Source organism: Terrapene carolina, unplaced genomic scaffold (genome assembly GCF_002925995.2).
Source record: "Terrapene carolina triunguis isolate 2854851 unplaced genomic scaffold, T_m_triunguis-2.0 Scaffold67, whole genome shotgun sequence".
NCBI classification, from domain to species: Eukaryota; Metazoa; Chordata; order Testudines; family Emydidae; genus Terrapene; species Terrapene triunguis.
Genome location: NW_020664418.1, coordinates 30,855,821 through 30,874,255, shown reverse-complemented (window position 1 = coordinate 30,874,255; position 18,435 = coordinate 30,855,821). Strand labels below are relative to the sequence as shown.

At 43.1% G+C, this 18,435-nt stretch overlaps 1 protein-coding gene across 2 annotated transcripts in view; it reads left to right on the top strand.

Moving 5' to 3' along the window:
- The first annotated feature begins 7,658 nt into the window (after positions 1 to 7,658).
- Positions 7,659 to 18,435, top strand: part of DMXL2 (Dmx like 2) — a 120,978-nt gene continuing 110,201 nt past the window's right edge. For both annotated transcript variants that reach the window (XM_024199892.2, XM_024199884.2), the window contains exon 1: positions 7,659 to 7,745. In XM_024199892.2, the coding sequence (XP_024055660.1) occupies positions 7,659 to 7,745 (87 nt within the window). The remainder of the gene's footprint in view (positions 7,746 to 18,435) is intronic.

Sequence of the window (18,435 nt, the reverse complement as noted above, 5' to 3'; positions counted from 1 at the left end):
ATACATTCACACCATCGCATGCATGTATTTCCAGGTTCAAAGTGCTTGACAAAGTTGGATAAGATGAGATCCACAGATGAACAGTGCTCCCAACAAGTACAAAGTAGGATTCTTCCATTTGTGGTTAGACACAGGGGAAATAAAACGAACATTGGTATTAAAACAGTGGCTCTTCCTATTGCACATAGGCTCTCTTAAAATGTGTGTTTAAAAGTGCACATTCTTTCAGTTTCACTACACTTACATGCAACACAAGCATTCAATCCAGAGAAAGAACACAGGATCAACCCAGGCAGTAGCATAGTATTAAAAATTAACTAGTCCCATCAAGGTCCAAGGTCTTGCTGCATAACACTAAGACTCCAGAATTAGGTTTACTTTGGCCTTGCTCTCTTACCACCCAGATATAGTTACAGCTGGGGAATCACTAAAGATCACTAAATGTTAGTGATATGAGAGAGACAAGATGGGTGAGGTAATATCTTTGGTTGGACCAACTTCTGTCTCTCTCACCAACAGAAGTTGGTCCAGCCAAAGATATTACTTCACCCACCTTGTCTCTCTAATATCTTGGGACTGACATGGTTACATCACTGCATTCTAATTAGTGATGTCATTCCTTGAAAACACTCAGTTGTGGGGTGGCCTAGTAGTTAGATGCTCCAGGTGTATTTATGAGAATGAAGGAATATCATCTTCTGCCCAGGAAAATGAAAGCCTCAAGTTCTATGGTGAGGTTGATGTGCGGAGAAAACAAGTAGCACTGGTGGCAACCTACAGGGCCCTCCTTAACTGCACATAACAGAAGGGAAAACACTTTCGTAAATGAAATAGTAATTAAAGCACATTATGCAAACATTCTTTGGATTAAGTGCCTTAAATCCTTTTAGAGAGGAGAAAGACCAGTTAGTGCTAAAGATCTAAGCTCCCACACCATCCTTCAGTGATGTTTAACTATGTTATAAAAGAGGATGAGATAAGGGTGAACACCCAGCCAGATTCCTTTGTTTTTAACACAGATCTCATGTTTGCCAATATTCCCACCCCCCTAGCTTATTTAATAAAAACATGTTGTTGTTCATAAGTATCTGCCTCTAAGAGGTGAGCATGACATCAAAACCCAACATATTTTTTCAAATTCAAATTAGCTTTCTTGTTTTGAAATGAGGAAACAAACATCTAAGGCTGTTTACATTATACTACATTTGTTTCAAGTGATCAGAAGTATTTCACCCAATACACTGTACAGAATATTGAGAAAAAACACAAAAGGTTGGAAATAACCTGAACAGCAAAGTTTTCAGGAATGTGAAAGAAATAACTGTCCCTGCAGATGTGTGTATCCTCCTAAGATCAGGGACTGGGTCTTCCTTGGTGAACAGAGAACATTGGCAACACAGAGCAATTATAAAATAACCTTAAAAGGTTGTTTTGATGGCCATCTTTTGTTCTGTGTTTGTACAGTCTTGCACAATGGGCTCCTGGGTGCTACCGCAATGCAAATAATAATTAATTAGCAGAGTATCACTGAAGTCAATTTTTGTCTCCTTCCCTGCACCTTTAGAGATAAAGGACTAAGATCATTTCTGGTGTATCTTCATTGAAGTCAGTTGGGTAATGGCAGTAATGAATTTGGCCCAGAACACCTGTGAATAATTTAAAACATGACAATATCTTGGAAGAGTTGTGAACCACAACAAACCTGAAGAATTCTAAGCAGTGTGTCATTTACCTCTTTAAAATAAGATCTACACATTTTAGAACATAGATATATTCTATTTTTATATGGAAAGGAAAACTGTAGTATAATACCTCAGTTAATTAAATACATATTTGCTAAAGAATGTGTCCATATTTTGTAGATTTTTTCTAAACAGGTTATGGAAATACCTGACACTGCTTAACTGTCTTCTTACTGTAGTGATGATTGCTCTCTTTGGGAAAGCTTCCGTTTAAGGGAATACTTCCCAGAAGCTCAAGACTAGTGATGTACTGTAGATGAAGACAGTGAATGCAGCTGTCATTTGAATGCATGATGGGACAGAATACTTTCATGGTTAACAAAGTAAGTTCTACATTTTAAAAAATAAACATTTTGGGGATTAAGTGGAGTTCGAGAGGAAAGGTCACTAATAATCGATAATAGCAGCAAAAGTGCCATTAGTCTTCTCTCACTTCTAGAGAAGAAATAGATGCTATCCTCTGACATCCTGATAAAAGATAAGCAACACTGGACAAGTAACAAAAAAAGAGGAGTCTGATTGGGAATTGTAACAATATACACTCTTGGAAACTACTATTGGAAAGTAGAGGAATAATAATTGGTCATTTATTCACTAAGGGAAGGATTTTCAAAAGCACTCAACATCGCCCTCTATTCCTATCAAAATCAACTCACAAATGGTTTTCCTTTAAATATGGGCGTGACTTCAATAGGAGCAGAGGTTAGGCCAAATCTTGCTGCTACCTTTACTCGGGTGATTAATATTTACTCATGCAAGAAATCTTATTTATTTCAGTTAAAATAGTCTTAATCCAGACTGCAAGACTGGAACCTGACTGTTTAGTGAAGGACAGGCATGTAACACTCAAAAGCATTTAAACTGTGACAGAAGGGTGGGATGGGGTGAGGAGAAGAGAACATTTTATTTACAGTTGAAGATACAGAGCAGTCAACAATCATTAGACATACTAAAGAATCTAAACATTCCAGAGAGACACATTCACTATATTTCTAGTATAGTTCAGAGTACAGTACTGTAAGTCACCCCAACCTTTACATAAGCCTTTGAAGTATGGTAAAACTAAATGCAGTGCTGAAGACTCTGAAGTATATTTTGGTTTCTTCCTGAATAGGATTTTAACTCTCAGCTATGGTTCTTTTTTCTTCCAACTGATAATTAGGCCAGGTTCTACAAGATTAAAAATAAATCCTGCAAAACACAAACAGGCACAACAGAAGGACACTTACAGAGATTGACCAGAATCAACCTCTTCCAGATTTCCAAAAGTATTAAGCATAGATATTCTTAGGATATTAGGTTTAAAAACTATTTATAACACAGAATACACAAGTCCAAGTATCTCACTCTTTCTTAATAAAGAAGCAAGATGTTTGGGAGCCATATTTAGATTAATGGAGTCTCAAAGATTTTTGTTTAGGAGTGGACAGCAATACCCATTATTCCCAGGAACATTAAGATGATAAACTCAGGGGCTGCTCTAACTTGAACTAACTGGCGGACATTTGTCAGCTGGAGACTGCCAGAGTGCATCATACTTCAGCCAGTAGCGTAGCTAGCGGGGTTCAGGGGAAGCGGCCGCTTCCCCTGACCCCACATTTCCCAAAAGTGGCGCTCCCGCCGGCCAGCAGAACGGGGCCGCGGGCTGGCCAGCTCCCGGCGCTCCCGCTGGCCGGCAGAACGGGGCCGCAGGCTGGCCGGCTCCCGGCGCTCCCGCCGGGACTCCGGCCCTGAGAGCATTGCCGGGGGTCTCGGTGTCCCGGACAGCGCTCTGGATGGGGAAGCGAGGCGGCCCTGCGCATGCGCCGCTCCATCTTTCGGCGGCATTTCGGCGCATGCGCAGGGCCGCCGAAATGCCACCCAAGGACCGGCGCCTTTTTTCGCCGCCGCTCCTCTTCAGCTGCAACCCTGGCTACGCCACTGACTCCAGCCCCTCCCCTCCAACTCCAGGAGCTGCAAGGTGGACAGTTAGGGTGACCAGATGTCCTGATTTTATAAGGACAGTCCTGATATTTGTGGCTTTGTCTTATATAGGCACATATTACCCCCCACCCCCTGTCCTGATTTTTCACACTTGCAGTCTGGTCACCCTATGGACAGTTGACACTGTGCCGAAGGACATGACACCCCTGCAAGGATCTTACCGGCAGTTTCCACTCACTTTGTACCACTCACAGGAATGGCACAAGGCAGAGAATCTGTTACACAATGAGTAGACTATACTAGAGCTGATTAGAGAGTGGGGAGAAATTGATCAAGTTGGGAAGAATAAAGATCTTTGGAAATAAGTATGCATTATTTAGGTGTTTTATTGTAACTCTAAAAGTGCAAAACAATCACTTGAGTTACTATATATAAATTGCCAGCAGTGGAGTGGCAAAGGACACTGCTCCGAGTTTAGGCTAGTGGCAGAATACTAGCAGAAAGAGACTGGTTTTCAGTCAGGATCTGAATGTTTCAGTCCTTAGATACTTGCGAAAGATTTCTTGTTTGCAGAAGAAACTGATCACATCTGTAGTCTTCCACAGCTGTATGTGCTTTCATTTTACTGCAAGGTAACCTAGTTGAAAATAGCACTATACTCCCATCTGTGATTGACCTCACCTAGTTTACCAAGTCTAAAAAGGACTGACCTGAACAAACAGCCTCAAATCAGGATTCCAGAAAAGAAATGCCTTAAAGTAGATGAAAGCCTAGTGGTTTTGTCTCTTTGGATTGTCTTAGAGAAAGCACTAGTTATCTTTTCAATCTGGCAGGACATATTTTGTGGATTATTTCAGCCTTATCATTATCCAACTTGGTGGAGGGTAGTTTTGAATCATCTATCAAAATCTTGTATACGACAGAAATTACAGAGTAAAGCTCCCAGGAACGCAAAGATTCAAAGGGATTCTGGAGTAAGGCTTATTTTACCTTGACTTTTGAGATAATAGAAGCTTCTTTAGAAAGGTGAGGGAGGGTCAGGAACCAGAATGCTTTTTTTTTTTTTAAGTGCCTGTCAACAAGATGTCATCTAAAAAAGGATATGTGAAAACTTCAAAAAGATCAAACATTCTGAAGAGTGTTTCTCACCACGTTGGCCAATAAAACATTTTGAGAGAAGATAAAGCAAAAGTTACAAAACAACGGCCATAGTGGGTCAGACCAAAGGTCCATCTAGCCTACTACGCTGATGTCTATCTCACATTTGGCTTGTGAGCAAGAATTACTGGCAGCCTTAGTATAATAAATAAATAAATAGAAGACTGGGCTCCAAACCAAAATTCTCACTAATTGCATCCAATTGTATAGGATGGTATGACTAACTCTGGAGGTGCTCTCTTAAATTGAAGAATGTTTTCCATCAAAAGCCGCAACGTCTGGCTTTACTGAATTTCTAGTGTTTTCTTTAGGTTACACTGTTTGCATATAATTCCACTTAATACCATGGCTAAATGTGGTAATTATCCATTCAAGGATCAGATCCTCAGCTGGTGTCAGATGACATAGTTCCATTGACTTCCACGTAGAAACACCAGGTAACACTGCCTCAGAATCTGGCCCCAAATATCTAATTTATTTTAGCACTTACCTAAAATAAAATAAAGTGCATCAATGATAATGGCATCTATACAGTGGGAGAGAGCCTTGATCAGAGGAAATGCAATACAACAGTGATAGAATCATCTGTGCACCACTGACAGCAATTTTACATTTGGATAGCATGCTAGGAGAGCCAAAGAGTAGTTATCATACCAAATTTATCCAGCATAGATAAGGGCACGATCCAGTTTCCTTTGAAATCTGACAAAACGTCCCTTTACTTCACTAGCAGTAGACTTGGGCCCTGAGCACTTGAAGTGCCAAGAGTGATTAATGACAATGTTTTTCAATCTGAATTTGCTTTGCTAGTACGTCACTGGAAACATGAGCTTGATTTATCTGTATATTAACATGATTAAGGTTATATGTTCAATTAGGACAAATAAAATCTTTTTAGAGGAAGCAACAAAGTGCAAGGTGCAATCCTGAAGTCCATACTCAGGAAAACACACATTTACTTAAATAGGTATTTTATAAGCATCTCAGGATTGGACAATAACATGGTGGCAAAAAATGCCTGAGCCCTGACTACAACTACAGGTCCCACTGTTGCTATCAACGGTGGAGTTGTACTGGCAGTGTAGTGCAGATCTATTTTTGTTCAGTGTAAAGACAACCTTGCAGTGTTTTCTTAAATCTTGGGGGATTATGCAATGGTTATTCCCCTAAACAGTTTATAGATCTTCGGTGGTTATTTTTCTTCTTCTAAGACGCAGCATTCTTCGCATTCTTAAGGGTGTTTCAACATTGACTACTTTACTCTGCAAAGTCTTTTGTAAACAAGCCCATCCTCTGAGTCATTACAAATACACTGAATAGAAACATACCTACAAGAGCCTAAGGTACCAGTGGAATTCTTGTCTCCTATACCTCGCTGAAATTAATGCAAAACAATTCTTCCTTGTTTAATATAAACTGATTTCCCCTCTGATACTCGAAAAAATGCCACCCCAAAACACCACTTTCCTCCCTAGTTCCAGTTAATAGAGCTATACAGTTTGAGCACTTAAAAGTGAATCATGGAGCCCTCTATCCCCTGCTATAGCTAGACCATTTTACATGTTTCTCACTGACACAGAAAGCAATGATAACCTTTCCTACTATCACTGGCCCCATTCTTGAGGTCAATAATAGCTAGTTACAATTAAACTGCTCAAGGATTAAATGCATGCTGCACATAAGTATTGGAAGTCTGAAACTGATGCTCAGTTTTTCCATGCACTCTGTAGGTATTCCCACCCCAGGGGTTTAGCACAAACAAGTACCAATGCACAGATTCCGAAGGACAGTGCAGGAGCTCAGGTCCCAGGTGCTCAGTTTCCAGAGGACTGCACACACTTGTGGGGGAAGCTGGTGGAAGCAAATTCCCCAAGGCACTATGCACAATATATTTTAGTGGCATCACAAGCTGTATAAGACTTACAGTAGTGCAAATAAACAAGAGACCACAAGCACCTCAGATCAAAGCTCTGCCCAGTACAGGGCATCACAGTGCGTTTCAGCTTTTAGCTCATGCCCCTTTGTTAAAAGGCCCTTTTTTAATAATTCAGCAGCGGATTGTCTCACTTTTCTTCCAGGCTCATGCAGTTTTCCCTTTTAATGGACTCTCAGCACTTCTGATAATTAGCACACACACACACAAAAAAAGAAATGCTACCACCACTTCCTACTATTTTGAACACTGGGGTGGGGTGGGGAGCTCAGGCTCAATCTCATTCAATTTCTCCTCTCAGCCAGTGGTTGCACAGATGTTGCTCCCTAACTCTGCCACTGCGCTTTGCAGCCCTAGTTTAGGGTCCCTGATTTGGTATCTGGTGAGAGCCGCTCTTTTTATGCTGTCGCTCTATCTGCCCTGGGAGCCTGCAGAGCCTCAGATCCATCCCCTGGGGGCTGGTGCGTGCGTGTGGGTGGATCCCAGTTCGCGCCCCGATGAAGAGGGGAGATCCCCGGCACACGGCCAGCAGAGGGCCCAGGGCACACGCCGCGCGCACACCCCTGGGGTGCGGTCCCACGCACTCTGCTGCTTCCCCCTCCCCCGTCCGCACGCGCACGCGCGCCGCGGCCCTGTGCACCCACGGCCACCGGCGAGTGCACTGCGCGCGCGCCAGCTCACCTGGTTCGCGCGCCCCATCTATCACCCTCGGCTACTCTCTCGGGCACGAGCTGTGCTCGCGCGAGCCGGTGACTTCCCGTTCGGTGCGGCGGGAGGGAACGCAACGCGGAGCCATCCGGGTCCTGCTCGGTGCTGGCAGCCGTTGCGCCGCGCCGCACTGCCGGCCCCAGAGAGCGGGGAGCCCGGCCGGCTGGCCCCGCCGCAGCCTGTAGGTCTGCGCCATGCATCTGCACCAGGTGCTCACCGGCGCCGTCAACCCTGGGGACAACTGCTACTCGGTGGGCAGCGTCGGGGACGTCCCCTTCACGGTGAGGGCGGTGCGGGGCCGGGTGGGATTGCTGGGAGGGGCTTGGGTTGGGGGTAATTAAGGGTGCTGGGTAATTATCGCTGGGGCAGTGGGATGGGATGAGGGGTGATGACTAGGTGCATGGTGGTGGGTAGTTATGCTCTCATGGTAGGCTGGGAATTTCATATTGAGATGCTCCAGTACAGAAAATGACTGGGGAGGAAATAACCCGTCCATTCAGTCCTTTGGTGTCTGTTTCCCGTACAGCGATCCCCTAGCTCCCACTGGGGGAAGGGAGGGATCTGCTGTTTTACACTCCCAGAACACAGCAGCAGATGGGGGCTGGGATTCGAGGATGCACTTGTCACCTCTAGCTGGTGTTGAAGGCCCACCTGACATTGTGAAGATGAAAGAGGGAGGGAGACCAATCAACTACATGTCCCTGATTTTTTTGTGTTCGCAGAATAAAATAGCTAATAGTATGGCTATTTGCAATGAAAAGAAAGATTCAGTTGGAACAATCTTCTTAAATACCCCATCTGCTGTTGGTGAACAATTGGTCTTCTGTTACTATGAGGTGTTGAGAAATTAAATATTAATTCCTTTACAGAAGCTTCCCGTAATATAAGTGAAAATGGATAAGACACATTCAAAACAGTTTGGTAGAGCCTAGTAATTTATATTTGGAGTTGATTTATTTACCATCCATGGGCCTCTCTTCCCCCTTTTAATGTAAACATAATTGTCACTGATTTGGGTTATGACGTGACTCTATCCGATTTCAATGAGGGATCAGCTTCTGTAGTGTTTAATTTAATCAGTATTTTACTATTTGAGGAGGAATTGTGTCTTACTAGATTTTGTGATAACCTTTACACCAGCCATCATTCCAGGCCTGAACTAGTTCTTGGTTAAGTGATATAAAGCACCATTTTCATTCTAAAAAAAACTGTGGGCAGACTAGTAGGACATTTCAAACCCTGCTTGGTCTTATCATAACTCTGTTTTTAATAACAGATGGTTAAAAAGCTACAAGATATAAAGGGAACTAAGACTGAGCATTTTCCCTGTTGTGCTGCTATGCAGGGCTACTGACATCTAAGGGCGTTGTATGGCTGCTGTTACTTTTGACAGTCATATAAAATCATATATTGTAGTATTCTTTCCATTATAATGGCCTGGAGAGTCAGTTCATAATATGCTGTCTTTGTAATATAAAATTTATTTTTGTTAATACCTGTTAGTTTTACAGCACTCACAACAAATGATATCCTTTTGCAGATTAAGCAATACTAGGTTATTATGTCAGTTTTCCAAGAATACCAAAGTCATGTTTTAGAAAAATGCAAAATCATTATGTGGTTCACTTTAATTGTAGAATTACATGTAAAGCACCCCAGCCTCTCCTCTGGCTATTGTCTGCAACTTTATTATGTTAAATTAAATTAAAAAGGAACTAGCAAGTGATATATGTAAGAGAAAACATATCTCATGATCTTGCTCTGTTGTAACTCTCTGCTTCCCATTCTATCTTATTTCACTCTTGGCTTATTATTTCTTCTTGTTTTAAGCCCTGAGCCTGCAATAAGCTTTGTGCAAGCGCAAAGGTCTTCCTCTGCAGAACTCATTCCAGGATCAGAGCCTTAATGCCGAACGTAGATTGTAAATCTCCTGTGACAGACTTGTTAATGTTGATTTCTTTTGTTAAGCACCATGCACACCTATAGTGCTGTATTATTATAGGTAGGGCCCTACCAAATTCACAGCCGTGAAAAACGCAACATAGACCGTGAAATCTGGCACACAGTTAGGGGCTCCTACCCTGCGCAGGGCTCCAGCTGCCTCTCCCGGCTGGAGATGGAGAGGGACGATACTTTCTTTTCCCCTGCAGGGGCCGCACCTGTAGCAGGCCAGACCCATCTCTGGCATCTCCTCTGGCTGCTGGAAGCTCGGCGGCTCCAGCTGTCACCTCCCCGCACAGAGATGCTGCAGCTCCAGCTGTCAGTCCACCACTAGGATAGGAGACTGCCTGGAAAAACCAGATATATGTAAACCACTCCATCCCCCTACCCCCAGACCCTGTGACCTTCACTTCTGCGTTGCTGCAGGCAGTGGTGCTGGCTTTAGAGCTGGGCGCCCAGCCAGCAGCCTTCCTTTCTGGATGCCCATATCTAAAGTCAGCGTCCCTGCCAGCAGCAGGGCAGAAGTAAGGGTGGCATCCCACAACCTCCCAATAATAGCCTTGCGACCCTCCCACCGACTGCCTTTTGGGTTACACCACCATGAAATTTCAGATGTAAATATCTGAAAATATGAAATTGACTCATTTTAAACCCCCCTGGCCATGAAATTGACCAAAATGGATCCTGAATTTGGTAGGCCCCTAATTATAGGCCTAGCTGATAGTGATGCTTATAGTTAAGTTTGCTTACTTTGCTTACCACTTTCCATTGTAAGCCAGCTCCTGTCTTCAGTTGCCGGAGGCGTTGTGAAACTATAATAGTTTGGGCTGAAAGATTCCATCTTTGTTTTCTGCCTTCATCTGATTTTTTTTAAGTTTTAGCAAAAAATGTGCAGCTCTTTTTCAGAATGAGGTTAGGGAAAATAGGTAGTTTTAGTGGTGGTATTAATTTGTTTTTACAGCTGTTTCTTTGAAGAGCCCTAGTGCTGCCAAGATGTGCTGCAGAAATTTGAAATTTCCCATTGGTAGAGTCCTGTAGCCATATTTGAATTAATTATATACTGGGAAAATGCCATTTGCTCATACTCAGAGCTTGTTAGAGGACGGCTACTAAAATCTCCAAATGTTCTAATCTGAATAAAGCATAATCCCTTTCCCCAGCAATCATCTGTACCATACATTCTCCTTAGACTCGCTTAGCTGGAGCTCCAAAGAGCAACTTGATTATTATCCCAGGGAAAGACTCCAAGTACTGGGCTGAAGCCTACTCTACACTTAAAACTTAAGGTTGATGCAGTTAGATTGATGGAAGAATGCTTTTGTTGACCCACCTACAATTGGTCAGAGGTGGACTTCCTATAGCAGAGGGAAAACCCCTTCTGTCACAGTAGTCTGCATCTACACTATGAGATTACAGTGGCACAGCAACTGCACCATAGCTCTCCTGTTTAGTGCCCATAGTATAGACGTGGCCTGAGAGACAGCTGGAGACCATGGCCTGATCTACACTACACGGTTAGGTTGACACAAGGGATCTTACATCGAGCTATCTGTGAAAGTGTCTTCACTTAAATTTGGCTCTCACCGACATAAGTACCTCTCTACGCCACTTTAATAATGCTACCTCCTTGAGTGGCGTAGAGTCTCAATGAATGTAATTTACTGACACTGTGTTGATCTTGGACACCACATTGTTTATATTGATTGTTACTGGCTTTCAAGAGCCGTTCCACAATGCCCCCCACCGACAATACAATTGACAAGCGTTCCTGGTGAGGATGTGCACCGCCGACGCAAGGAGCCAAGTGTGCACACACAACTGATTAAATAACTGCAGTGACTGTATGACGACGTAAATTAGGTCAACATAATTTTGTAGTGTAGCCCATGAGTTCCCATTTTAGCTCCTCTGCTGACTGGTTCTAATAATTCTATGTACCTCACAGCTCCTTCATCAGGAGGTAGGGAAGTATCATTCCCCACATCTTACAGATGAGTAACAGGAGAGGTTGGACAGTTACTGCTGCTGGAATTCTGTGCCACTGTGCAATGCAGTATTTGTGCAGAATTTTATTTTTTCACACAATTTGTGATTTCCACCAAAATGCCTCCTTTTTCTGGTTTTACATGTTTCAAATGTATTAGTTAGGTATATACGTAATGTCTGCGCATACATGAGCACTCTTCACCCTGAATTCAACTCTGTACATGTCTGACCATAGTAGCACTGCCCTCTCTCTTATATTCCCTGTCAGCCTGAACCAGCCCCCCTCCGCTTTCACCTATCGCTGCAGCCCTTCCCCAGCACCCCCACCCACGCCTTAAATGGGCACATTCATACGACTTCCAGAGAAGGAGTGTTGGCTGGTGAACCATGTACACAACTCAACCCACACAAACACATACATACACTCTACCCTGGGCTTCCCTTCCCCATGCTAAACCACCCTCTATCCTACAACTAAACTACCGCTAACTCACCAACCCCCTCCTTCTGCTACAGTGGCGTGACCCAAAAACCTTACAATACACATAGAAGATGGAACTTGGACAAGACCTGGCTGGCAGACACAAAACAGTCCTTAAGGACGCTAGTGCCCTCTTAAGCCAGGTCATTACAATACTTTAGTATAACATATTTTTGTATAATGACTTTGTTTAAATGAAATGTTTAATTTCACCGAAACAGAAGATAACTGTTAACAAAGTTGCATCAAGTTCTGTATTAATATACCTAGTAAGGAATCTATTTGTCAAAAAAGATCCACGAAATGTTTTTTGACAAATAGATTCCTTACTAGGTATATTAATACGGAATCTATTTGTCAAAAAACATTTCGTGGATCTTTTTTGTTGTCTGTGTTGTTACAGACATATTTACTAACAGGTATTTTGAAATTACCAAAATAATTGAAATTGGCATGATAATGTTATTTTGAGAAATAAAATATGCAGAATTTTAAAATATTGTGCGCAGAATTTTTATTTTTTTGTGCAGAATTCCCCTGGGGTGGACAGTGTATCTTCTGCATAGCTGAGGATAGAATCAGGGGGATTCACTCATGTTACTTGGGTATTGCAGCCTAGGCTCCCCCAAGGTTATAACATGGGCAACTAACGTGATTTTAGAAGGTGTTAAACTGTCTGCATAAGATGTTTCAAACTACATTTGCTCAAATGATTTAGTTAATACTGTTTAAAGCAGCACCTTTTTTTGTTGTTTAGACAGGGCCCAAGTCATTAGTTCAGTCATTGCTCTGCTGCTGAAGCAGCTTGATTCTGTGCTGCCCCTTACTCATGGTAGTGTACCAATCTAGCCTTATGTAACATTTGGTAAGACAATACCATAATATTGTCCAAGCTAAACTAAAGCCCCAAAGACAATTTTAGTTCTGAACTTTTGAGTACAAGCTGGCCTCTGCCAAAAGGCAATTTTTTTTAAAGTCTAAGCAGTGTTTAGCCATTTTGCTGCGTCCAGAGAATGAAAAACTCATTTTTTATCAAAATCAAACTATTTTCACAACGCTGATATCAGTTGAGCTATATTTTTGATAGAATTATTTGGTTGAAAATTTTTGAACAAGCTGTATTTAAAATATGTCTGCAGACAGTCTGAAACAGAAGAGAAGTGGGAACAGCCTGGTGGCCCACAACTTGTCCCCCCACCATAGCATACAGATAATATACAGTGCCAAGTTATGAACTGAGAATTAGTCCTGGGTTACGAGAAATAACGTCTCCCCTCCTGCCCCTTGTCCAACCCCAACTGTTTCATGCTTGGTACTCCTACTCCACTCATGAAGATAGGAGTAGCCTTTACTCTGCTTGTGATCCTTCCATATAGGAGGGGAGTTGACTAGTGGAACCCCTATCCCCCTCCCCAAATACCTGTTGTATAGTGGTGTTCAGAGAGTCCCAGTGCAGCTGAGCTCAACAGGTGCTGGGCTTCCTCTAGTGGCTTCCGTGCATAGGCTGTTGAAATCCTGCTTCACCCCATGCACAATAGAACTGCGGTGGTCCTGCTACAAGAGGCTTCCCCCATCCACGCTTCCCATGAAAAAAGGGGCTCTCATATTGGTGTGAACTCTTCTATTCATCTCATTAGGTTGTGAATTCTGAAATCTGTCTCTCTTATTCCTCAAACTTTTCTATATGTATGAGGCCTTATTACCCGCTAATCCTTTGTAGTGTATAGCTATACCAGCAAACCCTCCAAGTGGAGATGCAGCTTGTACCAGCAAAAGAGTCCTTTTACTTGTATAGCTTATATCAGTTTCCCAAACATGGATTTTTTGCCAGTATAACTGCATCTTCACCAGAGCTTTTACTGGCATAGGTTGTTGATTAGAGTCATGCTTTTTTCCCCACATTCCTAATCCAACATAGCTATGCCAGCAAAGCTTTTAAGTATAACCCAGGCCTCAAAATACTGGGAAAGTGTCCCATTAGTTTGTACCCTCAACTTTGCACAAGCTTCAGGCACTGTTGGCAAGTAGATTAAATCTTCTGGCTGCTGTCTAACTCGATGATTTGTCAGAGATGATGGTTGTATATTAATGTGGCCCCTCTGCCCACCAAAACAGCCAGGGTGATCGAGTACTTTTCGAATAAAAATTATTAAAATAGAATTGTAGGACTGGAAGGGACCTCCAGAAGTCATCTAGTCCAGTCCCCTGCACTCATGGCAAGACTAAGTATTATCTAGACCTGGTATTATCCTACAGGTGTTTGTCTAACCTGCTCTTAAAAATCTCCAATCATGGAGATTCCACAACCTCCCTAGGCAATTTATTCCAGTGCTTAACTATCCTAACCATTAGGAAGTTTTTCCTAATGTCCAACCTAAACCGCCCTTGCCGCAAATTACGCCCTATTGTTCCTTGTCCTATCCTCAGGTTAAAGAGAACAATTTACCTCCCTCCTCCTTGTAACAACCTTTTATGTACTTGAAAACGTATGTCTTCTCTTCTCCAAACTAAACAAACCCAGTTTTTTCAATCTTCCCTCATAGGTCATGTTTTCTAGACCTTTAATCATTTTTGTTGCTCTTCTCTGGACTTTCTCCAGTTTGTCCACATCTTTCCTGAAATGTGGTGCCCAGAACTGGACACAATACTCCAGTTGAGGCCTAATCAGCATGGAGTAGAGTAGAAGAATTACTTCTCGTGTCTTGTTTACAGCACTCCTGCTAATACATCCCAGAATTATGTTTGCTTTTTTTGAAGAGTGTTACACTGACTCATATTTAGCTTGTGATCCACTATGACTAAGGCTAAGATTTTGTCAGGGATATTTTTAGTAAAAGTCACAGACAAGTCATGGGCAATAAAGAAAAATTCTTGGAAGCCTGTGACCTGTCTATGACTTTTACTAAAAGATATCCGTGAGAAAATGGGGAGCTCGGTTTTGGGGTCCCCACACTGATTGCAGTGGCTGGGCAGCTGTGGGGGCTCGCTCTGAGCTCTGGAGGAACCCTGCAGCTCCTGGCCACTGGGTCTGAAGTCACGGAGGTCGCTGGAAGTCACGGATTCTGTGACTTCCGCTACCTCCGTGAAAAAATTGCAGCCTTGACTACGAGCCCCCGATCCCTTTCCACAGTACTTTTTCCTAGGCAGTCATTTCCCATTTTGTATGTGTGTAACTGATTGTTCCTTTTTAAGTGGAGTACAGTGCATTTGTCCTTATTGACTTTTTATCCTGTTTACTTCAGACCATTTCTCCAGATCATTTTGAATTTTAATCCTGTCCTCTAAAGCACTTGCAACCTCTCCCAGCTTGGTATCGTCCGCAAACTTTATAAGTATACTCTCTATGCCATGATGTAAGTCATTGATGAAGATATTGAACAGAACCGGACCCAGAACAGATCCCTGCAGGACCCTACTCGATATGCCCTTTCAGCTTGACTGATCAGTGAACTACTGATAATTACTCTCTGGGAACAGTTTTCCAACCAGTTATGCACCCACCTTATAGTAATTCCATCTGCGTTGTATTTCCCTAGTTTGTTTATGAGAAGGTCATGTGAGACCGTATCAGAAGCCTTACTAAAATCAAGGTATACAACATCTACTGCTTCTCCTCTGTCCGTAAGGCTTGTTATCCTATCAAAGAAAGCTATTAGGTTGGTTTTACATGATTTGTTCTTGAAAAATCCATGCTGACTGTTACTTATCTTATAGATGTTTGCAAATTGATTGCTTAATTATTTGCTCCATTATTTTTCCAGGTACTGAAGTTAAGCTAACTGGTCTGTAATTCCCCAGGTTGTCCTTATTTCCCTTTTATAAAATGGCACTATATTTGCACTTTTTCCATTCCTCTGGAATCTCTCTCATCTTCCATGACTTTTCAAAGATAATCGCCAATGGCCCAGATATCTCCTCAGTCAGCTCCTTGAGTATTCTAGGATGTATTTCATCAGGCCATGGTGACTTTTATTTTAACTTTCCAGAAACCCTCGTTTCTAGGCCAAGACCAAATATGAGCTCAAACATCATGTCAAAAATAGCAATTCACTGAAATTTAAACTTTTCAGAAACATAAGTTAATACAGCTTTTGTCAAGTTCAGAATGGAATTTCTGATAAAAAAAAAAATCAGAGAGAGATCATGGGCACTCTGCCTGATTCAGACTATAGTCACTCTCCTGTTGGGGCTGTTTCACTTTGTATAGATAAATATTCATTGTACCAGAGCAAGAGAGAGACTGACACTATAGGCAGGTAGTTAGGAAACACTCCTGGGATGTGGAAAATTCAGGTTCAAGTCCCTGCTTGGCCTTATTTGGAGCAGTCACTTGAACCTGGGTATCCCACAGCTCAGGTGAGTGCCCTCACCACTGGGCTGCTGGCTGTTCTGGGGTGGGTGTCTCTCTAGCTCATATTTCTTCCCAAGAAATTTCAAAAGGTCTAATTTTCATTCCTCCACAGAATGAAAACAGATTTCAAAACCTAGAAAATTTTTGTAAAACAGAATTTGTTTTCTGGGTAACTATATTGTCTAGAGAGGATAATCTTTCATAATAAAAACTACGAGATGAGGACACTGATGAAAGAATAGCAGTTTCTTATCAATGCCGGATACTTAAATTGCAGAACCTAATAGTAAGGCAGCTGAGAGGAGGCTGTTTATGAATGAACACACATACCCTATTCCCTTCCTAATATCTCAGAATGGAGGTAATTACTTAAAAATGGTTAATCCATTAACTCTTACAGTTTGGGTCAGAAATCCTACTGGGTCAAGTTTGTTGCCATTGAACTCAATTACAGCTCTGTCATCATTCACTTCAGTAGACTCAGGTCTTGGCCCTTAGCAAGGACATTAGCAATGGCAGCTTGTTAGCAGCTTGTGGATCTTGCAAGTCATCCTTGCTTCTCTGGCAGTTGCTACTCCATTTAGTTTTCTTTGGAAGATATCAGTATGACTAGAAATAAAACTGATGTTTCCTTTTGTCCTTCTGACAATGCTGTTTATTGAGGTTTCTTCAGTGCTCTCATCATTGTGGATCTGAGCACCTTGTTTTACCCAGTATTTGTTTTTCATTTTTGTATCCTTTATAGATTTCCCCTCTCTGTCCCTGATGCCATCCTAGTGTATTTTTATCCTGTTCCCAACAACAATATACCACTGTATTCAAGCTCCTGTGTTGCTGTTACCATTCTCTTAGCCAAGGAGGCTTAAACATGACTGACTCAAAGGAGAGACAGTCAACTGCGCTCCTAAATAAGATGGAGAGGGTACTGTTAAATATTACAGGACATTTCCTCTTCTGCAGAGTAGAGTGAGCTGCTTCTGCAGTAATCTAACTCAAGGAGCAAAAGGCCAGAATTAAAATCTTGATTGATGGGTTTTTATTGGATTTGTTTTAAGTATAACTAGGCCATATTTTAGGAATTTCTAACAATCAGCGTATTGAATGTAGCACAAAAGTCACAGATACTTGTGCTCAGATGTATGGAATGTGGAAATGTGTCTTGAAGTCAATAAAAGTATGTAACCCTTATTTGAGTAAAAGCTTTGTTTTAATTTTGCAGGGTACACCTGCTAAGAAGGGAAGATTGCTTTAAAAACAAAGGCAGATTTGCATGATACTGGCATTTTAATAACAATTGGTATTAAGTTTACCTGTGCTTTAAAAAAAAAAACACAGTATTTTTCAAAAGTAAAAATGCACCTCATCCAAACCAAGAAAAACACAGTACCTTCCCCAAAAGAGTTTACAGTGTAAGGCCCTGGTCCTGCACTTTAAAGCCCAACTTCAACAAGGGTCATTTACAAATGAAGGGCCAGGACCGGCTCTAGGCACCAGCAAAGCAAGCAGGTGCTTGGGGCGGCAAATTTGCAGGGGCGCAAGAATCCAGCATGAGAGCTGAGAACCAACAGGGAGCCCTGGGAGCTGTAGTTCCTTGGTTATCTCCCTGCATATAGAGCCAGCCCTGGAGCAGGGAAAGAACTACATTTCCCAGCATTCCCTTGGCCGCAATTAACAGGAAAGGGAGGGGGAAGGAGTGTAGAACTGAAACCTCATGCTGCAGCTTGCTGTAAATGGTAGGAACAGAGCCAGCTCTAGGTTTTTTGCCACCCCCCACCTCAGCCCTGGGCTCCCCCCGCACCCTTGTGTTGCCCCAGCCCTGGACTCTCCCCCACCCACACCCCCTGCTGCCCCAGCTCTGGCCCCCACCCGCATCTCCTGCCACCCCAGCCCTGGGCTCTCCCCCCACCCGCACCCCCTGCCGCCCCAGCCCTGGGCTCTTCTCACACACCCGCATCTCCTGCCACCCCAGCCCTGGGCTCTTCTCACCCCCCTGCACCCGCACCCCCTGCCGCCCCAGCTCTGGCCCCCACCCGCACCTCCTGCCGCCCCAGCCCTCGGCTCTCCCCCCACCCGCATCTTGTGCTACCCCAGCCCTGGGCTCTTCTCTCCCCCCTGCACCCGCACCCCATGCCGCCCCAGCTCTGGCCCCACTCGCACCTCCTGCCGCCCCAGCCCTGGGCTCTCCCCCCACCCGCATCTCCTGCCACCCCAG